Below are 19,437 nucleotides of genomic sequence, written 5' to 3'. Positions count from 1 at the left end.
AAAAAATTTCGGGGTTGCCATTACAAATCGGATAGCACACAGGCTAGGCCATCCACTGCGCAACGCAATAGTGATGTAAGCCCGTTAGGATAAAGCTGTAGGCCCATGCAGCAGTAGTACGCAATTGTAGTAGAATGTTTGCTTAACATGTTGTATCCGTCTAAACAATATATTTTACGACATCAGACATGCATTATTAAAATATATTTTACAACGTGTTCTTGTGCAATGACGTCCCCAAGGCGTCATAAACAAATTAATCTCAGCAACTGAAACATTACTTCCGACGTTTCTAGCACACGGCAACATCATACTTTGTTCAGCGTCAGAAAAAAAAGAGGCACACACATTTTGTGATCACTACAAACCACCAGAATGTAAACAAACATGGCTGACAGTTGTGTTTCAAGCTTTTAAACACTCTCGTATGGTGTAATATTTTGGCACCTACATTTCCTGACTTAACTTAATTACAGTGGAGTATGGAGTTGATTCAATTTATTTCGTAAAGAAATGTCCAGAAAATAAATTTCTATCGTACTAAATCAAATGTTACATAATACAGCATCAAAATACAGTTTAACGTTCTGGCTCAGGTATTAATTAAAGAGCAGTGTGTTGGCTAACTGTTGATTATCTTCTTGGAAATCTTGGAATGGGTAGAAAATTAATGCAGCCCGCCTCCCTTTAATCAAACAATATACCGTACAGATTTCGTCAGCAAACAAGTCCAGGGGTAGATTTTGTATTAATGAGGTAAAGCTGAACTACAAGGTCAGCTTCGCCTACTTAGACAGATGCGTTAGAGCGATAAGCTTACAATGCGAAGGTTGCGTCGATATGTTTGTTGCACACATTTCTAACGTAAACATATCATATCTATTGGCAACAAACAGTGGAGATAGTGTAAACACACATCATGGACGTGTGACTGAGTGAAAACATCCGGGTTTTAACCTCTTCTCCATGCAATACCATGAAACTTCTAGCCTCCTTAACATGTACTACTACGAGTACTACTGCTACTATTACCACCACTACTACTACTATACTACTACTACCACCACTGCTATTTACTACTACTACTACTACTACTACTACTACTACTACTACTACTACTACTACTACTACTACAATTAACCTGAACATAAAAGTGCACGACAGAAATGTATTTCTTCGTTTATCCCGTTGATTTTCAGTTCAATCACACCTTGATGATGACTGGTTTATTTGCAACACGTGCTGATAGGGCATGATACAAATCTTGTGTAATTCTTAAAATCCATCACATGTCTATACCCTTACAGACAAGGTACTATTACTAATTCATCAAAATCAAAATGGCAAAACACCCTTATATGTATTGCAATCCTACGTTAATATACATACAGATGTCCCCTCATTTTGTGTCGAAAATGTTACATCACAAAACCTTCTTGTAGAAAATTGGAATAGCCCCGCTACACAACATAAAACACGTCATTAAGAATGACGCTATTGTATGTAACCGAGAAGCTGTTCAACCACTTAACACCAGCTGCTGCGGCCGTGTATATAGAGTAAATATATCGATATCATAAAAGCACCTGATATCGATCGATAACCTTAGTTCACTCTCATTCATCCTTACGTTACGTAGAAACGAGACGCTGTTGTTACAATGTGGACCTATATATAGTTATGTTGTTTTAACACCGACCGCAGATGGTTGAATCAGATATGTGTTAAGCGGCAAGGTTTTTATTACGTGTTTCAAACATGAGTACAATGCCACTTTGTACTTTGTCTATGTTCTCTTGTATCTAAGGCCAAGTTGAGTTCATAATATGGACGGCATCCACGCGCGCATGGCATCCACACGTCCATCTCAAAAAAAGGTTTCGACCATACTGCAAATCGTACAATGCAGCTAACAATTAGCAAAAATCGCAATAAAAATATTGCCCAACGATATTATTAATGTCGGCCTACTAGCACGGTGGACCTGACGTCACACTCAATATGTGACCAGACGACTTTCCCGCCATTCACTACAGTTTGCACAGCTGTGGCCATGACTTTGTTTGCCTCTTCTGGATCCGGAGTACGTGCTTTTGGAAACGAACATTATCATGGATTATTCCAACCATAGATGACTCATATCTTGTACTATATTAATACATTAAAACTTCAAAAAAGAAACTTCCACTAAAATATTTGCTTCGTTTTTGACTAACCATGGAACGTTTGATGAAAATAATTGTCTTACATTCAAAACAATTTATAGAAAACACCTTGCTGTTTGGCGTTGATATTGTGTAGCAATACGTTACGTTCCCACCCTTATTATGTTGTTTTGAAAGCTGAAACCACTTCTGAATGAAGTTGCTTACTGTGCTTGTTCTCATTCAAGTGATGTCTTCAATGCTGTTCATATAGCTGCCCTAGATTATTAGTAGAACTTCTAATCTTTGACAATCAAATTTTCTATACATATTTTTCATAATTTACATATTCAATGGGGTACCCTAACTTTGAAGTAGACTTGATTTCTTATTTATCACATTAATTTAGATCTGTAAATAATTTCTGGTCAGAAAACGTGATAGTTGGAAAGGTTTTGATAATTATTTATTTCATGTTCTTCATAATCATACTACTAGTAAAATGATATAAAGAAGTGCTAACTCATTTTTTTTACTAAAGTAGATGTGAAATTATTCTCTATGTTTTTTAAATTTATATTAATGTTGAATGGGCCACTCAGGTGTTGTTTAAGAGAGAAAATAGATAAATTTACTAGAAAGAGGATATAAGAGTCCCCTCTAGAACAAGTTCAGTGCTCTCATTCAAGGTCATCGGTAGGTAAGTGTTGTGAAGAGGCGTGTGTACGTGGTTAGGCCTAGGAAAAAACATGCTGTGTTTCCTGTTTCAGTCCTAAAAAAAATAGGGTCGGTAGGTAGGGCGACTTTGGCGATCTCTAGTGATCCAACTTATGAATACAGTTTAATAAAGTAAAACTTGAATGAGGACACATCTTTTCAATGCCAATGTTGGAAAACCGTTTGTACAACGTTTTATCACTCAGGTGTCAGATTATGGAGCTAGAAAAGGTCAATCAGCAGTTCATATCACTTGCAGGGGTCTACACAAAAAAGGCATTTTTTTTGGGGGGGGGGCGGTCGGAAAAATGGAAACACAACATTTTTTCCTAGGCCTTAGGGCACGAGTGGTGTGTGTACGTGGTTGGGGCACGAGTGGGCTTACAAGGACAATACAAAAGCCCGGTGTAACGTTAACGTTTACACAGGGATTGAACTTTCTGTTCAGTCCGGTACGCCTTATACACGTACCCCCTACAGAAGTCATCGATTACCATAAAAACATCAACATCTCAAGTTAGACTTGGCTACCGAGTCATGGCCGATCCAAGGCGATAAAAGATAAATCTGTGCAAGCATTCTCTTTCAAATTTTAACCTTTGTGCTTTGACCGTGGTTCTATACCTTTGGTTAAGAATTTCCTTGTACATGCAGCTCTAAACATGAAATAAGATCAAAACACCATAAGCTTACGATTACAATATACATGTGGAACTACACCTACGATCAAGTTAGTTGTATTGTTCTTACAAAGTACTTTTGAAGCAAAACACTTATGTTACAATGTTCAATAAGTGACTATACACTTAACCGACGCGCTGGCAACCATTGTGTAGATTATAAGACCACCAGCAGTGCAGGTAATGGTTAGTAGGAGAAAGGTCAAGTATCTGTACTTTACTACATTTAGAAAATTGTAATGCTTATCATTTTTCAATCGGTTCTCTCATTAAAAAATCAATGATGAATCCTGCCCGATGCCACCGATCCTGTGCCCTTGGGAAAGGCACTTTACATGACTTTCCTCACTTCACTCAGGTGGAAATGAGTACCTAGGGCACTAGCCGCATCCCATGCACGTTAAAGAACCAACAGCACTTATCGAAAAGAGCTTCGTGACCTTCCCGGTGTGAGTGGTTCAAACCTTACAGTCTTGTCTTATGCAGCTTGTACTACATGTACAAAACGGGTGTGTTACGCCTAAAAAGGCGGTTTACCGGTTATGCAAAAAAATAAAAATACGCCCGCAATCCAGGCTGTTGCCGGGGCTTGCACAGGCCAACGTTTTTGGCACCGTACCCCCAAGGAAAGTTTATTGCCGGGCATTCTAGGTGAGATAAGGCTGTTAAGTGAATTCAAGTGGACAAACATGACCGGGGTGACCTAAACTGGCTAGGCGGGGATAGAAACCTTACGTACAGTGCCGAGGTATGGCCTGGAAATGACTGGGGACCAAAGTAACTTCTACAGAAAGATAGTGTTGTTTTGCCACGCTGATATTGCATTGCATTGGGTTCCATTAAGCTCACTCGACATCGCCGAACGTACATATTAAGAATTACTCATAAATATAGCACAGTGTTATCTTCATGACCATTTCGCCAGTGAGAGAATAATTCTACGCCTATTTCTAGTAAAAAATAAGCTAGCACCCTCTGTCTCAGTTACTACTAGTAGTATAGTATAATGATAGCTGACAGACACTCTCAGAGTACGCTCACAACACTATCTGTGGTCAAAACCAAATGATGGGCTTCACCATGGCCATTAAATCAAGATACGTACAACGTGTCCAAAGTACGGCCGGCCTGTCGATATGCCTTTTATTATGTTTACCCCTCAAACTTTTCAATCTCGTGCAAATACACGCTACCGTGGCCACCGCTTATATCAAAGGAACGTCCAGTCTACGAGCAAACATGTCGGTCAACCAACATAGTCAACGGAACGAGTCGAGGTGTGATCATTACAGAATTCCCAATCATTATTGTTGCTTAGAGGCATCTAATGCAATTTCAGGGCGACAAAACGGGATATTCAAAGTCAATTTTCTGATCAGTCTGATAGGTTGAATCAGTCGTATAGCTTACTAATATCTGTGAGGCAAAAATGTGATGTCACTGACGGAAAAACAGTTGCTCAATATATTGAATCGTACGCGTAGGCTGGTACTAGCTATTTATGGCCGGTGCTCAATACTTAAAGAGACACCTCACATACTAGTAGCTTGGTTTGGGGCTATGCATACGCTTCCAGTATGAATAAATGACGATGATCTGTTAATAAATGACAGTTTATTTAGTTGTAAATGTCACTATCAGACAGATTTTTTTTCATCCAGAAGATTTAATTTTGTTTTACCACCCTACAATTGTATTGGATTCCCATGAACTCATTCGACATCACTGGACGTATACATGAGAATTATTCACAATCATAGCAAGCACAGTGCTTGTGTTTACGGTTCATTTAGCAGGAATGATCCCTCCAGTAACGACAAGTGAACGAATCAAAAGGTTTCACAAAGTCTATATCGGTTCAGTTGTGTAGGTGGAGAACAGACGCATGCCGGCAGCGTTGTCTTCCTTTGATCTGTTTGGTTCCATCTCATCAAAGATCTGACTGATCTATCTTATCAATCCGAGACATCAAGAACAAGAAACATCTAAAGGACAGGACCTGCTTATTATTTGATTTCAGATACTCCGGTTCAACCTGTTTTAGCAACAAACGACTGTGGGGTTGTGTGAGTGCTCGACTTGGAACCAAGCGGTCCCGGGTTCGAGTCCTGAAATGCCACCGGCCTTTACACGACTTTCCTCTCTTCGCTCAGTTGAAAATGAGTATTGTATTGCCCCCTATGTTGTTGGCGGCATTTAATATAAGTTTAAAACACTTGAGTGTGCCGTCACCACGTCTTGTGATTATATGTTGGAATAAAAAAAACTACCACATACCTTTCCCGACGCAACATCACTTATGCTTACGCCCTAAGCCTTATGAAACAATAATGATTCGGAATTCTGTAATTATAAACAGACAGTGGACTTGAATATGGATAACTTGTGCACACAATCCTAGAGAGGTTACTGAAGGTAGCATACCAGACACTCATCAACAAAAACATATTCATTCAATGATGATCTACATATATATATAGTAAGGATGAACGTTGGTTTTAGACGTCTAACCGAAACGAACAAGCTTAAGCGTTCTGTATCAACTACAGCTGTTACAATGTAGTTAAAGCTTGGCGTTAAGGACATTATCCTTTGTGTTCCGTAAGCCTCAGAGTCAACAAAAGCTGACGGAAAATTGCCCTTTGACCTCCTTGACCTGGCCAACACGGATACGCTCCCAAAACGCCCACCTGTTGTGTATGAAATATTCCCATAAATCTTATGATTATGCCGATAAATATGATGAAATAGCTCCGGTTGAAGGGGGGAGTATTGAAAATGTACTTAAAGGAGTCTAATGCCCAGTTTTAGGGTTTGAAAAACAATGCTTTAAGTCAATATTCTAGTTACTTATCTACATATTAAGTTAAAGAACACAATCCCGATGTATATGGATATTCATGGAGAAAAAAATGTCGAGAATAGTGACGGAAAACGGTTACTGGTAGGATCCTGGGATGAAATAAAGTACTCATTGGGACCTTATTTCTGGGCTGTTTTAACACCCAAAGTATGAAATACTGATACAATTGTGGTAATGTTTGAAATGTGTCGGTGTCATAGAGATTGTTCAGAATATTTCCAGTTTTGCCGCCGTGAAATTGCATTGCATTCCTTCAAAGTGCACATTGGCGAGTTAACTGTAGCAATTGATGTGCAGTTATTATCATAATGTATTTATAACCCTAATAATATTTCAAACAAGCTTTTAGATGGAGAATAGAAAATAAGGATCTCAATATAATTGGAAAGCATCAAGTCGATTTTGTAACTATTACTTATAATAGAGACCCATATAGATATAGACGTAATATAGTAATGTAGTACTTCTTTCTCCAACCATTATACCCCAGTTACATGTGTATCTAACCTAGTGCATTTGGCCCATGTAGGTGCAATACTTGTCATTGTCAGTTACAATGACATTGTACATATCTAATACAGAGGACAGGTGTCTAAATCGGACATCCCCCTAGTAGTGAAAACTCATAGCTTAGGCCGCGCTATTCAAAATCGATTTAACTCATCATGTCACATATACAATGTCAGAGTTTGAGCCTACCTCTTGCTCCAGCTTGTGCCTGAGAGAAGCCGCCGTCAGCTGGACTGTTTCCCCGCACAGGGTAGCCGCCTGCACTCCGAGCGATCGCCATATTTTATCAGAACAGAGCCACCGACGTCTGTACGCTCTCAAAGTCCCGGACAAAACTCACGACACGCGACGTCCCTGACTAGTTGATGGGGCCAAGGACGTTGTATTTTTTTCAAGCTAAACGTTATATGCTGAGATAGTCCACCGTTGAGCTACCGGGTGATGGCAGGTGGAGCAGGCGGTAACCTGAGCCCCCAGACGCCGCCGGCCAGGTGTAAGGTCTCCCGTGTCCCGTACAACCTTGTTATTTCACGCCATGGAGAAGGTACACAAATCAGTTTTGTTACTCCGTTTGTTCAACACCCACTACGATTTGTGTACAAGGCCGGCCCCTACTTCCCTGTGTAAAGTATAATGATCGATAAGTAAGCTCCGTGGCAGGGCCTACACTTCACCAGCCTCGCAAATACGGCGCCTCCACTTGAAAAAAGGTGTACACGTATTTTTACCAAAACGTAGTGCCACGCATTATATCTTACAAACAGGTTGCTTACTTAAGTATTCATTTCATAGAGAAAACAATAACTAAATGTTATCAAAAGTGTATAGAATTAGATAGTAGTAATAATCTATTGAGAATTTTAGTCCCTCCGTAGTACCTTTCCCATCCCGTGAGATGGAACGTTCCGAGGACTTACGTTCAAGCTCCACATCCTGTTTGCCGTGATACAGCGGACCAATCACCTGCGAATTAAGCCGGCATTCAGCTAATTTCCACTCAACGGCCCGAAAAATGTTCGAGGGTCCAAAGGGCAGATGAAAGCGCGGAGCAGACGAGAGCACACGTTCGTGAACACCGACTTTTAAAAGGGGGTTACCGAATGACGTCAATGAGCACACGCCTTATAGCAAAGCTTCTCAAATGGCAGCGTTTATAAGCTTGATGTAACGCTGTATGACAGATCTTTGGTCGAGTTATGCGCAATTTTATGCCGCTCTTTGATCTTGAATTCTTTTCTATAAGACTTTGATATGGTTTCAGAGATACTGAAAGTGTATAGTACTTTGACAATATTCCACTAAACAGTCAACCTTTTCCAGCTAGGTTTTTTGCAAAGACCTATTAAGTAGTGACCACCTGTTGTCCATATTTTTAGTTCAGTGCGTTGGGCCCATTAAAAGGTACTTAATGCACCGGCTACGTAGGTTCCTCTCTAAATGTCACATTGGCATTTAGGCCACACTGATTTGGTTTTATGGATGACATCCGCGCTCGCAATGATTTTCGCCTGTGTCACCTTCTCCGAGGCTCTAGCCTGGGTGCGCATGCTATCCTCCGTAATCCATGGTAGCTAGTGACAATAGGGAGCCGGTGGTAACTACGGAGGATGGTACCCAGGCTACCACGGAACTCCAGAACTCAGTACAGTGCCAACTCATTTATCTAAATTCCGCAAAACGCCCGCGCGCACTAGTTTGGCGATCTTCAGAGGATGTCATCCATGAAACTAAGATATTGTGGCCTTACATGGCCTAGAAACATTTCAAAACGCCTCCACAATCATACACAGTGTTGTAGCAAAGTAAATGAAGCGTATTAGGGCTCTAGTTGTGCGTTCACCGGACATAGTGGATAAAAGGCATCCAATGCAATTTTCAGGCCGATAAAACTGAAAATATTCTGAATAAGGCAATCTACATACCAATTGACACATACTCTCCCACATTAGCACTTTTGAATCAGTATTTCATACTTTGGGCATTGATAACTACAGAAACCAGCCCCAAGATTAGTCCTTTATTTTCTGGGTGGTACCATAAAAATCAGCCCAGGTCCTTCCAGGTTTCCATATTTACTTGAAGATTACATTTTACTTTTTACATTATTTATTTCATGTGAATACCATAGACATGCAAATTGTATAAAAAGGCTTGTTGATTTCTTGTAGTGGACAACAGTTCATACTACAACCGTGAATTGCGTTTCTGAATACTGTACATACATGATTGTATAACTTGATTCATCTATAGTCTTGTTCATAGCTTAAGTCTTTTGTACACACGTGTCTGTTTGTATGTTTAGTCTTAGCCTTACGAAACTCGTTGTACTTTTGTTGTGTCAATAATACAGTTCACATGTATTACAGGTATAATTTGTTCATGTATTTCCGTAGGTTGATGTCACTGTGTATCAATGTGTTGTAGGAGACCGTCCCCTTTGAAAGAAAGTTGTCATAGACAGACCACATCTGTAACTGATTAATTACATGACTGTATGAATAGAGGACTCAGACCAGTGTCTGAGTTCTAGCAGGCAACCAGAGAGTCCACACGTGTCTTCTATAGCCTCTCCTTTTGCAGCCCTACAAATGGTGGCAGCGGTGGGATCCCTACAACTGCACCCCGGCGATGTTATCCTCTATCCAGACTGCGAACTCGGACACACGTGTGTAGACGCCTGGCTTCCTGGGCCGTGCGCACCCCTCCCCCCAGCTCACCACCCCCTCCAGCGTCCACCGCCCTCTCCCGCCACTACAAACGAGCGGTCCCCCGGAATCCCCCTGAAAATGACGCAACAGTTGCAACAAATGATCCTGTTTTCAACCACTATACTTGTACTAGAAATCAAAGCGTAAATGATGTGTGCGTTGAAAAAATTCTGTGTGCATGTCTTAAATTTATTTTGGTGACGCCACATGGGCAGAATCTACTTTAAATAACATCGGGCTCGATTTGAAAGCATATTTGAAAGCATGTATGGAAAAAGAAAAGAAAATGCAATGATATGAGGGACCACGTCTAACGTCATACTCTTTTTAAAGTATGTTGTATACAATAAGTATCATACTAGTCATACTTACATGCTACTACTACAAGATATGTTTTGTTGGGTTTGACTTCTTTTTAGGCAGTGAAAGACGAAGTTGCCCACTTCTTCTATGATGTGTGGGTTCGTTGATTTAAGTTTTTCGTAGTACATTTCTCATAGTAAGGAATAACGTAAAAGGAAGGGCGAATTGTGGACATGATGGTAAATAATTAATTTTTGATATCATCATAAAATAAACAATTGAAAATGAAATAATTACTGACCCGACAGGAATCAATTCCTCCCGTGTCGTATCCCGCGCAAAGCATCCTGGTCGTGACGTCTCCTCTGTAATACTCCGGCCGGTTGCAGATGTCGCGAGGGATGACGGGAACCAGAGCTTGACGTAATACCGTATCGTCTCCTGTACCTGCATATGACACAAAATATGATCAACAAATATTGATATACAATTCGAAAATTATTAAACAAAATTATTGTTGGTCAAACTAAATGAATTTGTACGATACAAAAGCTTATTTTTGCTATGGTTCATCTTCTTCCTCTTGTCTATGTGAAGGTAAGCATTATGCATTTTTAAATATAAATTTGCTTTGCAATTAGTACCTTTCTAGTTATACATGTTGCTTTTAAAAACGAATTTCTTGCTTATTTTTCATTCTCAGTCAACAACATTGTTTAGTCGAATCACGGCCCTTACCTCTGGTATCTCCCCACCCGGTCACTGCGCATGTCTGGTCCTCCAGTAGTTTATCACTCGGGCCGGGGAGACACACCGTGTTGACGTAGTCACCCAGCAGCGCATGCCCAGCGAGTTTTACAAGCGCTATGTCAAAATCATTGGTAACCTGTGGGAGGGAGGGGGGTGAGATTCAAAGTCAAGTTAAAGCTCAAGGTAAGGCCACAGCAGGTAATTTTTATGAATGACATCAGCGCGTCTTAATATTCGCCTGATTAAAAAAAAAGTTGGCTAAATTTACTCAAACACATTCATATATATGGCCAGACAGGAGTCTAAATCCCTCATGCAATAAAATTGCAACATAATGTAACCCAACACTAGTTACCATGGTGACAGTCGTCTGGTTCACGTCATTGACCTTATTTGTTTGGAGAGGAAAAAGAAACTAAGCAAAAACCTTTTTTCTTCGGGAAACATAATAAGTGTGATAAAAATCACAACAGTAATTGTACAAGAAAATTCGACACTTAAACGGTCAAAGTCTGAACCATGGAAATTGAATTCAAAGATTCAAGAAACACCGAATATGGACATAGTTTGTTGTAGAAAGTACTCATACCTGTCGGTAGTAGTGGTGAATCGTGACGTCATCCAGATCGAATATTTGCTGCGTGACGTCATCAGATGACCTGTGGTGGTTGCCCAGGACAACCTGCCACGCGGTTAGGTTGCGCCATCTGCACAACAAGTGAGAAACGTGTCACTTAGGCCGTGTTGATTTGATCATAGAAGAACTTTTTTGCACGACACTTGTACAGGGTACAATGTATGGCAACGACTACTGAACAAAGTACAAAAAGAAAAGGGTATAGAATGAAAGTTAACATCCTAATTACTAAACATCTAGAGATAATACTGTATACAATCAAGTAGCGCTAATTATCAATTTAAAAGCGCCCCACAGCGGCAATAAGTGGATTGACATTTACTCACACGTCAAAGCAGTGCGCAGCCGTCAGCACCCAGCGGTCAGAGATGAGAGAGCCGGCGCAGTAGTGGCCGAACCCTCTCCGGCGGAGAGACACCATCCACGGCCAGCTGCCGCGCCTGGCCTCCCGCCCGCCCACAATCCGCCCGAAGTACGGGGGAACAGCAGGACTACCGCAGTCTTCTTCATACGTGACTGAAAATAACATGAATCGGTTAAGCTCTGTGACACTGTAAAACTGGGAGAGAATACGGTACAGGGGAAATCCTGAAAAAAAGACATAAGTCTATCACCAGATATCACCAGTTGCAGCTGTTTAAATGAGCACCCATCACCCTTTTTCTCAACCGCGACGGGGGCCGACATCGTTTACCATATACTTTTGACCCAGTGTTGACGTAACACTTCATAGAAGTCACGTGACTAGTCTGACTGGGTCAGTCTACTGAAGAAGACCAGAGAGACTGGTCGAAAGCTCTATGTGAGAACATTTACCTTTTGTGCGGGAACAAAAGTTTTACTTTGGAACACCGGTTTCTGTATTTGTGACAAATGTGTTACTATTGCATTATAAGGAATACTTTCCAAAACATAGTGAGAATGAAAAATAAAGTGCTGCATTTACCACAGTTGGCCTCGTCACTGCCACTCAAACAATCCACGGTACCGTCACAGACGCCCCCTTCCGGAATACACGTCACACCGTCGTCACACAAGAACCCGGAGCAGGGCGTGTGCGTCGTGTTAGGTTGCCACCGGTTTGAGCTGGTTGTATTAGGTTGCCACTGGTTTGAGCTGGTTGTATTAGGTTGCCACTGGTTTGAGCTGATTGTATTAGGTTGCCACTGGTTTGAGCTGGTTTTATTAGGTTGCCACTGGTTTGAGCTGGTTGTATTAGGTTGCCACCGGTTTGAGCTGGTTGTATTAGGTTGTCCACTGGTTTGAGCTGGTTGTATTAGGGTGCCACTGGTTTGAGCTGGTTGTATTAGGGTGCCACTGGTTTGAGCTGGTTGTATTAGGGTGCCACTGGGCTGTGTTAGTCGTGTTGGGTAGCACTATGCTAGTGGATGGCTTATGAGTTGATACAATTGCTCCTTCGGTTGTTGCTGTAAAAGATGATAAGATTATCGTGACTTATATATAGCTTGGCCCGAAAGCACTTGTTATCGACTGTAAACAAGGCCAAAGTGCACAGAAAGTTTACAAACTTGCAATTGGCTAACAGTGAAATGTACAAAGTCTACATTGTATCTGTGCCTATGTATGCAAACAGGTACAAGTGCATGTAAAAAAAATACCATGATATTCCAATTTAAGCATTTGTATACGTTCTGTCTTTCCTTGGATTGAGTTACATATATTGTTACGTAATATATAGTAGCAAAAGTTGTGGATTGCATTCAAAAGCGCTGTAGTGAAAATCATCAGGGAGGGCTACCAGTGGGGGCAAGATCAGGGAGGGCTACGAGTGGGGGCAGGATCAGGGAGGACTACCAGTGGGGGCAGGATCAGGGAGGGCTACCAGTGGGGGCAGGATCAGGGAGGGCTACGAGTGGGGGCAGGATCAGGGAGGGCTACGAGTGGGGGCAGGATCAGGGAGGGCTACGAGTGGGGGCAGGATCACGGGAGGGCTACGAGTGGGGACAGGATCAGGGAGGGCTACGAGTGGGGGCAGGATCAGGGAGGGCTACCAGTGGGGGCAGGATCAGGGAGGGCTACCAGTGGGGGCAAGATCACGGAGGGCTACGATTGTGGGCAAGATCAGGAAGGGCTACCAGTGGTGGCAAGATCAGGGAGGGCTACGAGTGGGGGCAAGATCAGGGAGGGCTACGAGTGGGGGCAAGATCAGGGAGGGCTACGAGTGGGGGCAAGATCAGGGTGGGCTACGAGTGGGGGCAAGATCAGGGAGGGCTACGAGTGGGGGCAAGATCGATCAAGATGACTTTAAACATGCTACAAGCGTAGAACGTAACTCAACGTCACACCGACAGCAACGTTTCCAATGAGTGTCCTATTTTGGCACATTTTATAAAGGCTGCAGCGTATACCTCTTTCGAGGTAAATTGATTAACTATTCTTTCCATTGTTGTTATGTAACACTTTCATTGACATATGAGTTCTCAAATACAGAGGTCGTTCCAGTGCAGGGCTTGAGACGTTTGTCTCCAGCACGGTTTTGTAAGGTTGTTTTTAGTCCAGCGATTCTCCCCCACCAAGACATAAGCCTTGGACGTACAAAACATGTCTGACAATGTGGACCGTTTCTGTTTGTGCTGACGAAAACGTGACTTACAACAATCCCCGCATCCCCTACTGGGTTCTTCCCTGGGGGTATATAACGTACAGGAGGTAGAACAAACTTACCTAGAGTCAGAAGAATCGTCACTATGGCGATGAAGACTGGAGTCCGACGTCCCATCGTGTCTTAAGACTCGTAAAGTAAGATATGTAATAAAGGGTGGGTGGGGAGAGTGGCGTCGTGTGGCGTAACGGTAGATAGACCACGGTAGATAGCTCAGATCCAAGAGATCCTGGGTTCGATCCTGCCTGATGCCACCGATCTTGTGCTCTTGGGAAAGCACTTTGCACAACTTTCCTCACTTCACGCTGGTGTAAATGAGAACCTAGCTTTGGTTAGGGAATTTGAGGATTAAATCCGCATTCAAATAATACGTAAGCAATACACTAGTACAATGGGCCTGCTACTCTGAGGGCTACTTATGGGTACTTAACTTGGCGACGTTTGAACGATTGATTGATTGATTGATGGATGGATTTAAAGACGGCAGGACCGTCTACTCGTCCCTGTTTTCATATACGTGGCCCCGTTTTTATCAACAGCTCATAGTCATAATATTTCACTTGCAGCAGCATTGTAATAATCATCTCCGTAAAATTGCAATGTAAGAATCACTTTTACTATCGTCACGTGCGATACAGGACGACAAAATAAACAACTCGTGAATTCCGAGATGGCGGATTCTGTATTTGCTTTGCAAGCATTTTTGTAGACCATTCTCCATTGTCTTCGGCGTTATCTTTGCCTGATACGTTTATCTGCCGGCTGTATAAACGCCTGAGCTGTCACCTGGGCAATGAGAGAGTAAGATGTACATGTGTGTGTGTTCTCGTGTGTTCACGGTGACGAGGTTTTCTGCACAGAGAGTTAAGAAACGGATTGATCAAGGCACCTAAAGCGATTTCGGAAAAGTAACACTGGATTTCTAAGTCATGTTTCTGGTCATTTCTTTAATGTAGTAAGTTGGATCAATCTATGTTTCATTGTTTCATTGTTGCCAAGTCAGGCACCTGCGCGCGTGGCTTGCAAAATGTTATGTTCCAAAACAAACAATTGAGAACAATAAGAACTCTGAATGGACTCAGGAAACGTAGTTAATATTAAGTGTCAAAAATGAACCATTGTCTGCTAACTGTTTCCATGCGCATATAGCACATAAAAAGTAACGGAGTAAACCACAAGACAAACACATGCCAACATTGTCATAGCAGCGTCTAGAACATACCAATTCTACCGTGAGAAACCAGGTTTTCTGCTCGGAAATCATACTAAAGAGATATACGTATAAAGGGGCTAATTGTTAGAATGATAAATTAGTATTGTGTAACATGCTACTTGACACAAGCCCTCTGTTTTTGACCCCAAGTTTGTATTATGTCAAGAATGACTAATTGTTTACCAGTACAATTAACAATGCTTACTTGTTAGCAGATGATAAGCCCTATCTGAGCTATCAGCGATGTAATCTGCTTCATGATTGGTTAGAAAAGTGCAATGAACCAATCGGAGGAGGTGTAAGTTAGTGATGTTATCATCGGAAGCAATAAAAAGGTCTTACAGTTGCCTCTCTCTTAGGAAAGTTTTGAATTCAGCTCTGTTAGGAGTTTTTCTGGAGTACCATGTTGGAGTTGTGGGCTACACTGGTGTTGGTTCTACTGACTGTGGTGGTCACAGTAGTCTCTCAGACAAGCACGGCATTAAGTAAGTCTGTCTTTCAAACCTCGAACTGTAAGATCCAGATCTATTTTATGACTAAGTTGTTAAATGATCAAAACCTAGGCTTATTCAGATCTTGAGTGTTTTAACATGAGTGCTTTAACGTGTTAAAACATGACAGATGTTATATTAGACGATCACTGTTTAAATTTACCGTTGATAACAATTTACGGTTGATAACAATTTCTCATCCCCGTTAGCATTTCTTTGGTATTGCAATTGCCAATGAATTAACAAAAGTAAAAATACTTTCTGATGGTCTGAAGTCTCCAATTTCTTGTCATTTTGTACAGACGTCACCACCGGTTCGTCTGAGTGCTGGAGCGGCCCGTCCTCCGGCGGTTACCGGGGTAACCGGTCCGAGGCGGCGTCGGGACGGACCTGTCAGCGATGGGATGAACAGGCCCCGCACACACACACGTTCTTCCCATGGGTAAGCTTAAGGCCTGGCACCTGTCATACATTTTTCGAAAGGTGTGTTGGGTTCTTTAACGTGCATAGGGTATGGCTCCTTCATTTAACGTCCTATCCGAGGGACGTCCCTAACCAAAGCTAGGAACTCATTTTCACCTGGGCGGAGTGAGGAAAGTCGTGTTAAGTGCCTTTCCCAAGGGCACAAGATCGGCGGCAAGGTAGGACTCGAACTCGGGACATTTTGTTTCAGAGCCGAACACGCTACCGCTACGCCACACGCCACAGTTTGAGAAGTTAAGGCGTAAGTTCGGGAGTATGTCTGAGTTCTGTGATCCAACTTAACCTTTGGTTGACTGACGTTTGCCCCAGTTGTATCCCGATGCCGACCTGGTGGAAAACTTCTGCCGTAACCCTGACAACGGCCCGGGCAATCCCTGGTGCTACACGACGGACCCCGACACGCGATGGGAGTATTGTGACATACAGCCCTGCGGTAAGCTGGGGGCAGGATTAATCTAACAAACGTCTTCAAACTGTCAAAAGCGGTAATCACTCTTAAGAAGATATTGGCCCCCTGGTCAGGCGGCAATGGCCCAGCACTGTTTAAGCCATGCTGAGTTCATTATGTAGACGGCATCTACTGAGAATCCCAAAACTGATTCCTTCGTAATTGATTTTGGTATTCTGCTACATTGGTATTCTGCCACGTTTTTCAATATTCCTTTTTCAATTTACTGCAAATATTTGCTTATTTTGCAGCTTCTTTTTACGATATACTAAATAAATAAATGAGTATACATATATAAATGTCATCCATAGAATCAAACATAGCCTTATGTATCACACGACATGGTTTAAAAACGGAGATGGCTCCAAAGTTGTTTTATAGCTTTTTAGACAAAGACACTAGAAGTAGAATTGTTGGAAGTGAGAGGAACTAACATGAACGGTTTACTTAACTCTCATTTCTTTTCGTTCATATTTTTTTTTGTTTGCTCAATGACGACGCAGGAGAAGCCCTGACCACCCAGGTCCTCCCAACTGGCACCTTGCAAACCTCCGGTACCACAGCGACTCCTGGCGATTGCGGAAGGCCCTACATTCAACTGTCGGAGTCCAGAATCGTCGGCGGACAGGTGGCTCGACATGGGAACTGGCCATGGCAGGTTAGGATAAAAATTTGGTTATTTTATTTACTTCATATTTACCACAAAACAAGGCTCATGAGAGCCACTCTAATGTTTTGGTTTACAGTGTTGGTGGTATTTTTCTGTTCGGACAGGCGTCCCTGAAGCTTCAGGGGTCCGGTCACGTGTGTGGAGGTTCACTCATCTCTACGGGCTGGGTTCTCACCGCGGCACATTGTGTAGAAAGGTGAGGTCACAGGACACAGTTTTCGCCCTATGGCTATTGGGATTTCTAAGGGAGCCCAAAGTGAGAGGGTTCGACGATGTAAAATTTATAGTATGGTGCACAAGCAAGTTACAACAATTTAATATCTTCGAGTACAGGGTACTACCTACAGAATATGTCAAAATCAGCTCAAGTTTGCGGGCTCGTTTTCCCACAAGAGTTGTCCATCGCTGTGTCTTGTACCTTTATGTTGTTTAACCAAAAAATAATAGCAGTGACACAAGTGCTTAGAATGGAGTTTAGTATGATTCTTAGCTGAGTGCTGAATCTATCAATTTTGTATGTTTCAAACTATATATATTAAACACAGAAGATATGCTAGTTCTCTTATGTTGATGTGATGTTGCGTACTAGCTATGCCACACCAAACGACCTAGGATTCTGGCAAGTCAGTCTGGGAAACTACTTTCGCCTTCTTCATGACGTCAGCGAACAGAACCTCGCGATATCTCGCGTTATCATGCACGAGAACTACACTGCGGACACCCTTGACAACGACATAGCGTTGATCCAGCTGGCTAACGACGCGACGCTGAATGACTACGTGAAAACTATCTGTTTGGCGCCGAATAGCCTGCCACATCCGGGAACTGCGTGTTATGTCACTGGGTGGGGAGACACAGGTACCATTCCTTCTTTGTCTTACTAAATCCATCATTTCAAATATATATATATATAATTATACTATGGTGAGGATTGTATGATGTAATTTAATCGGGTATTACACCTCTTCTTGAATTCCCCTATACCAATCACCTGGCCTGTGCTGTGCTGGCTTTCTATAAATCAACTGTCTAAGTCACCCTTCACCCACCGTACAGCTGTAGCTATTGAGACAAGCAGAGACACAAACCCACAGCTCAGCCCCTCAAAGACAATACTTCCATATCCGGAAGTAAAGATATGCTTCTAACATCGCAGGTGCAGGGAGTGGCCGGTCGCTGGTGCTGAGACATGCCCGGGTGTCAATCATCGACATCCACACCTGTAACTCCGCCCCCTGGTATAACGGCATCGTCACGGAGAATCAGCTCTGCGCAGGGCATCCGGGCGGCGGCGTGGACTCGTGCCAGGTAACGCTTCCTATTTTTCTATATTGATTATCTTCTCAGTTTTGTTTTTATAATATTAGCACTAGTTGAATGAATGAATGGACCTTAATTGTACATTCAGGGATACGTTCAGGTCACAGCAAGCAAAACAATAGCTTGCATATACATGTATCCCCTGTAGCATTTCTTTGCGTGTTCTAACTGAATTGACTCCGACTAAGCTCAGTCATGTTCTTACAGGGCGATTCCGGGGGACCGTTAGTGTGCGAACAGCCTGATGGGAGATGGATTCAAGTGGGAGTGACGTCATGGGGATGGGGCTGTGCCCAACCCAACCGTCCGGGCGTCTACACGAAATTAGACAATTTCTTCACGTGGATACACGACACAATCACACACACATAACACGGATCGGTCGACCACGGATATATGTAGTTTTATCATTATTCGAATATTTCGAATATATATAAGTCATATATTATGATTTGGGTATCGTTGAGTGACTGTATGAGCTTGAATCGATTTGAAAAAAAAATAGTGTGCTCTTTATGTTTTGTATTTCATTTGGACAACCAAGTCTTTTTTGTGTTGATGTGCATTTGACTATGCTCTGTTTCTTTATAAGGATGTACCATGTGTAAATAGACACACAGCTTACTGCAAAGACTTCTCACAGATGTGGGTCAATAATTACAATAGAAATCATTAATTTGCTTGTGTGTAAATTTTATATATTCTCTTTACTCTCTTCGTCCGCGATGTGGATGTTGCAGTAAGTGAGTTGACCGCCAGAGGCCCTCACTGCACCGAGAAGTGAGGTGTACAAATTTGCACCAGATCATAGTATCACTACAGTTCGATCGTTCACTTTTATATTAAACCCAATAACCCATTTGCAAGGGGTATGTTC

At 42.2% G+C, this 19,437-nt stretch overlaps 1 protein-coding gene and 1 pseudogene across 2 annotated transcripts in view; one reads left to right on the top strand and one right to left on the bottom strand.

The window, feature by feature from the left end:
- LOC109466565 overlaps window positions 1–14,052 on the bottom strand; it is a 50,310-nt pseudogene extending 36,258 nt beyond the window's left edge. The window contains exons 1-7 of the transcript XR_002140026.1: window positions 13,927–14,052; window positions 12,259–12,688; window positions 11,639–11,828; window positions 11,265–11,382; window positions 10,664–10,811; window positions 10,284–10,288; window positions 7,104–7,379 (exon numbers count right to left, since the gene is read on the bottom strand). The product of XR_002140026.1 is annotated as an uncharacterized LOC109466565 (transcript). The remainder of the gene's footprint in view (window positions 1–7,103; window positions 7,380–10,283; window positions 10,289–10,663; window positions 10,812–11,264; window positions 11,383–11,638; window positions 11,829–12,258; window positions 12,689–13,926) is intronic.
- A 1,445-nt stretch (window positions 14,053–15,497) lies between these two features.
- On the top strand, window positions 15,498–19,201 carry LOC109466732 (plasminogen-like). Its single transcript, XM_019764491.1, has 8 exons — window positions 15,498–15,633; window positions 15,942–16,081; window positions 16,432–16,555; window positions 17,074–17,228; window positions 17,345–17,436; window positions 17,830–18,098; window positions 18,397–18,548; window positions 18,768–19,201. Exons 1-8 carry the CDS (start codon window positions 15,552–15,554, stop codon window positions 18,930–18,932), a joined length of 1,179 nt encoding a protein of 392 aa, XP_019620050.1. The 5' UTR covers window positions 15,498–15,551; the 3' UTR covers window positions 18,933–19,201.
- The last annotated feature ends 236 nt before the right edge of the window (window positions 19,202–19,437 follow it).

The sequence above is a fragment of the Branchiostoma belcheri genome, unplaced genomic scaffold (assembly GCF_001625305.1).
Source record: "Branchiostoma belcheri isolate BF01 breed outbred unplaced genomic scaffold, Haploidv18h27 scaffold17, whole genome shotgun sequence".
Lineage (NCBI taxonomy): Eukaryota > Metazoa > Chordata > Leptocardii > Amphioxiformes > Branchiostomatidae > Branchiostoma > Branchiostoma belcheri.
Note: the sequence above shows the minus strand (reverse complement) of the source record. Positions and strands in the feature narration are given on the sequence as shown.

Coding starts and splice junctions, on each gene's coding strand:
- LOC109466732 (XM_019764491.1), top strand. CDS start 15,552: ATGTTGGAGTTGTGGGCTACACTGGTGTTGGTTCTACTGACTGTGGTG. Junction 16,082..16,431: donor CACACACGTTCTTCCCATGG/GTAAGCTTAAGG, acceptor CGTTTGCCCCAG/TTGTATCCCGATGCCGACCT. Junction 18,099..18,396: donor CACTGGGTGGGGAGACACAG/GTACCATTCCTT, acceptor CTAACATCGCAG/GTGCAGGGAGTGGCCGGTCG.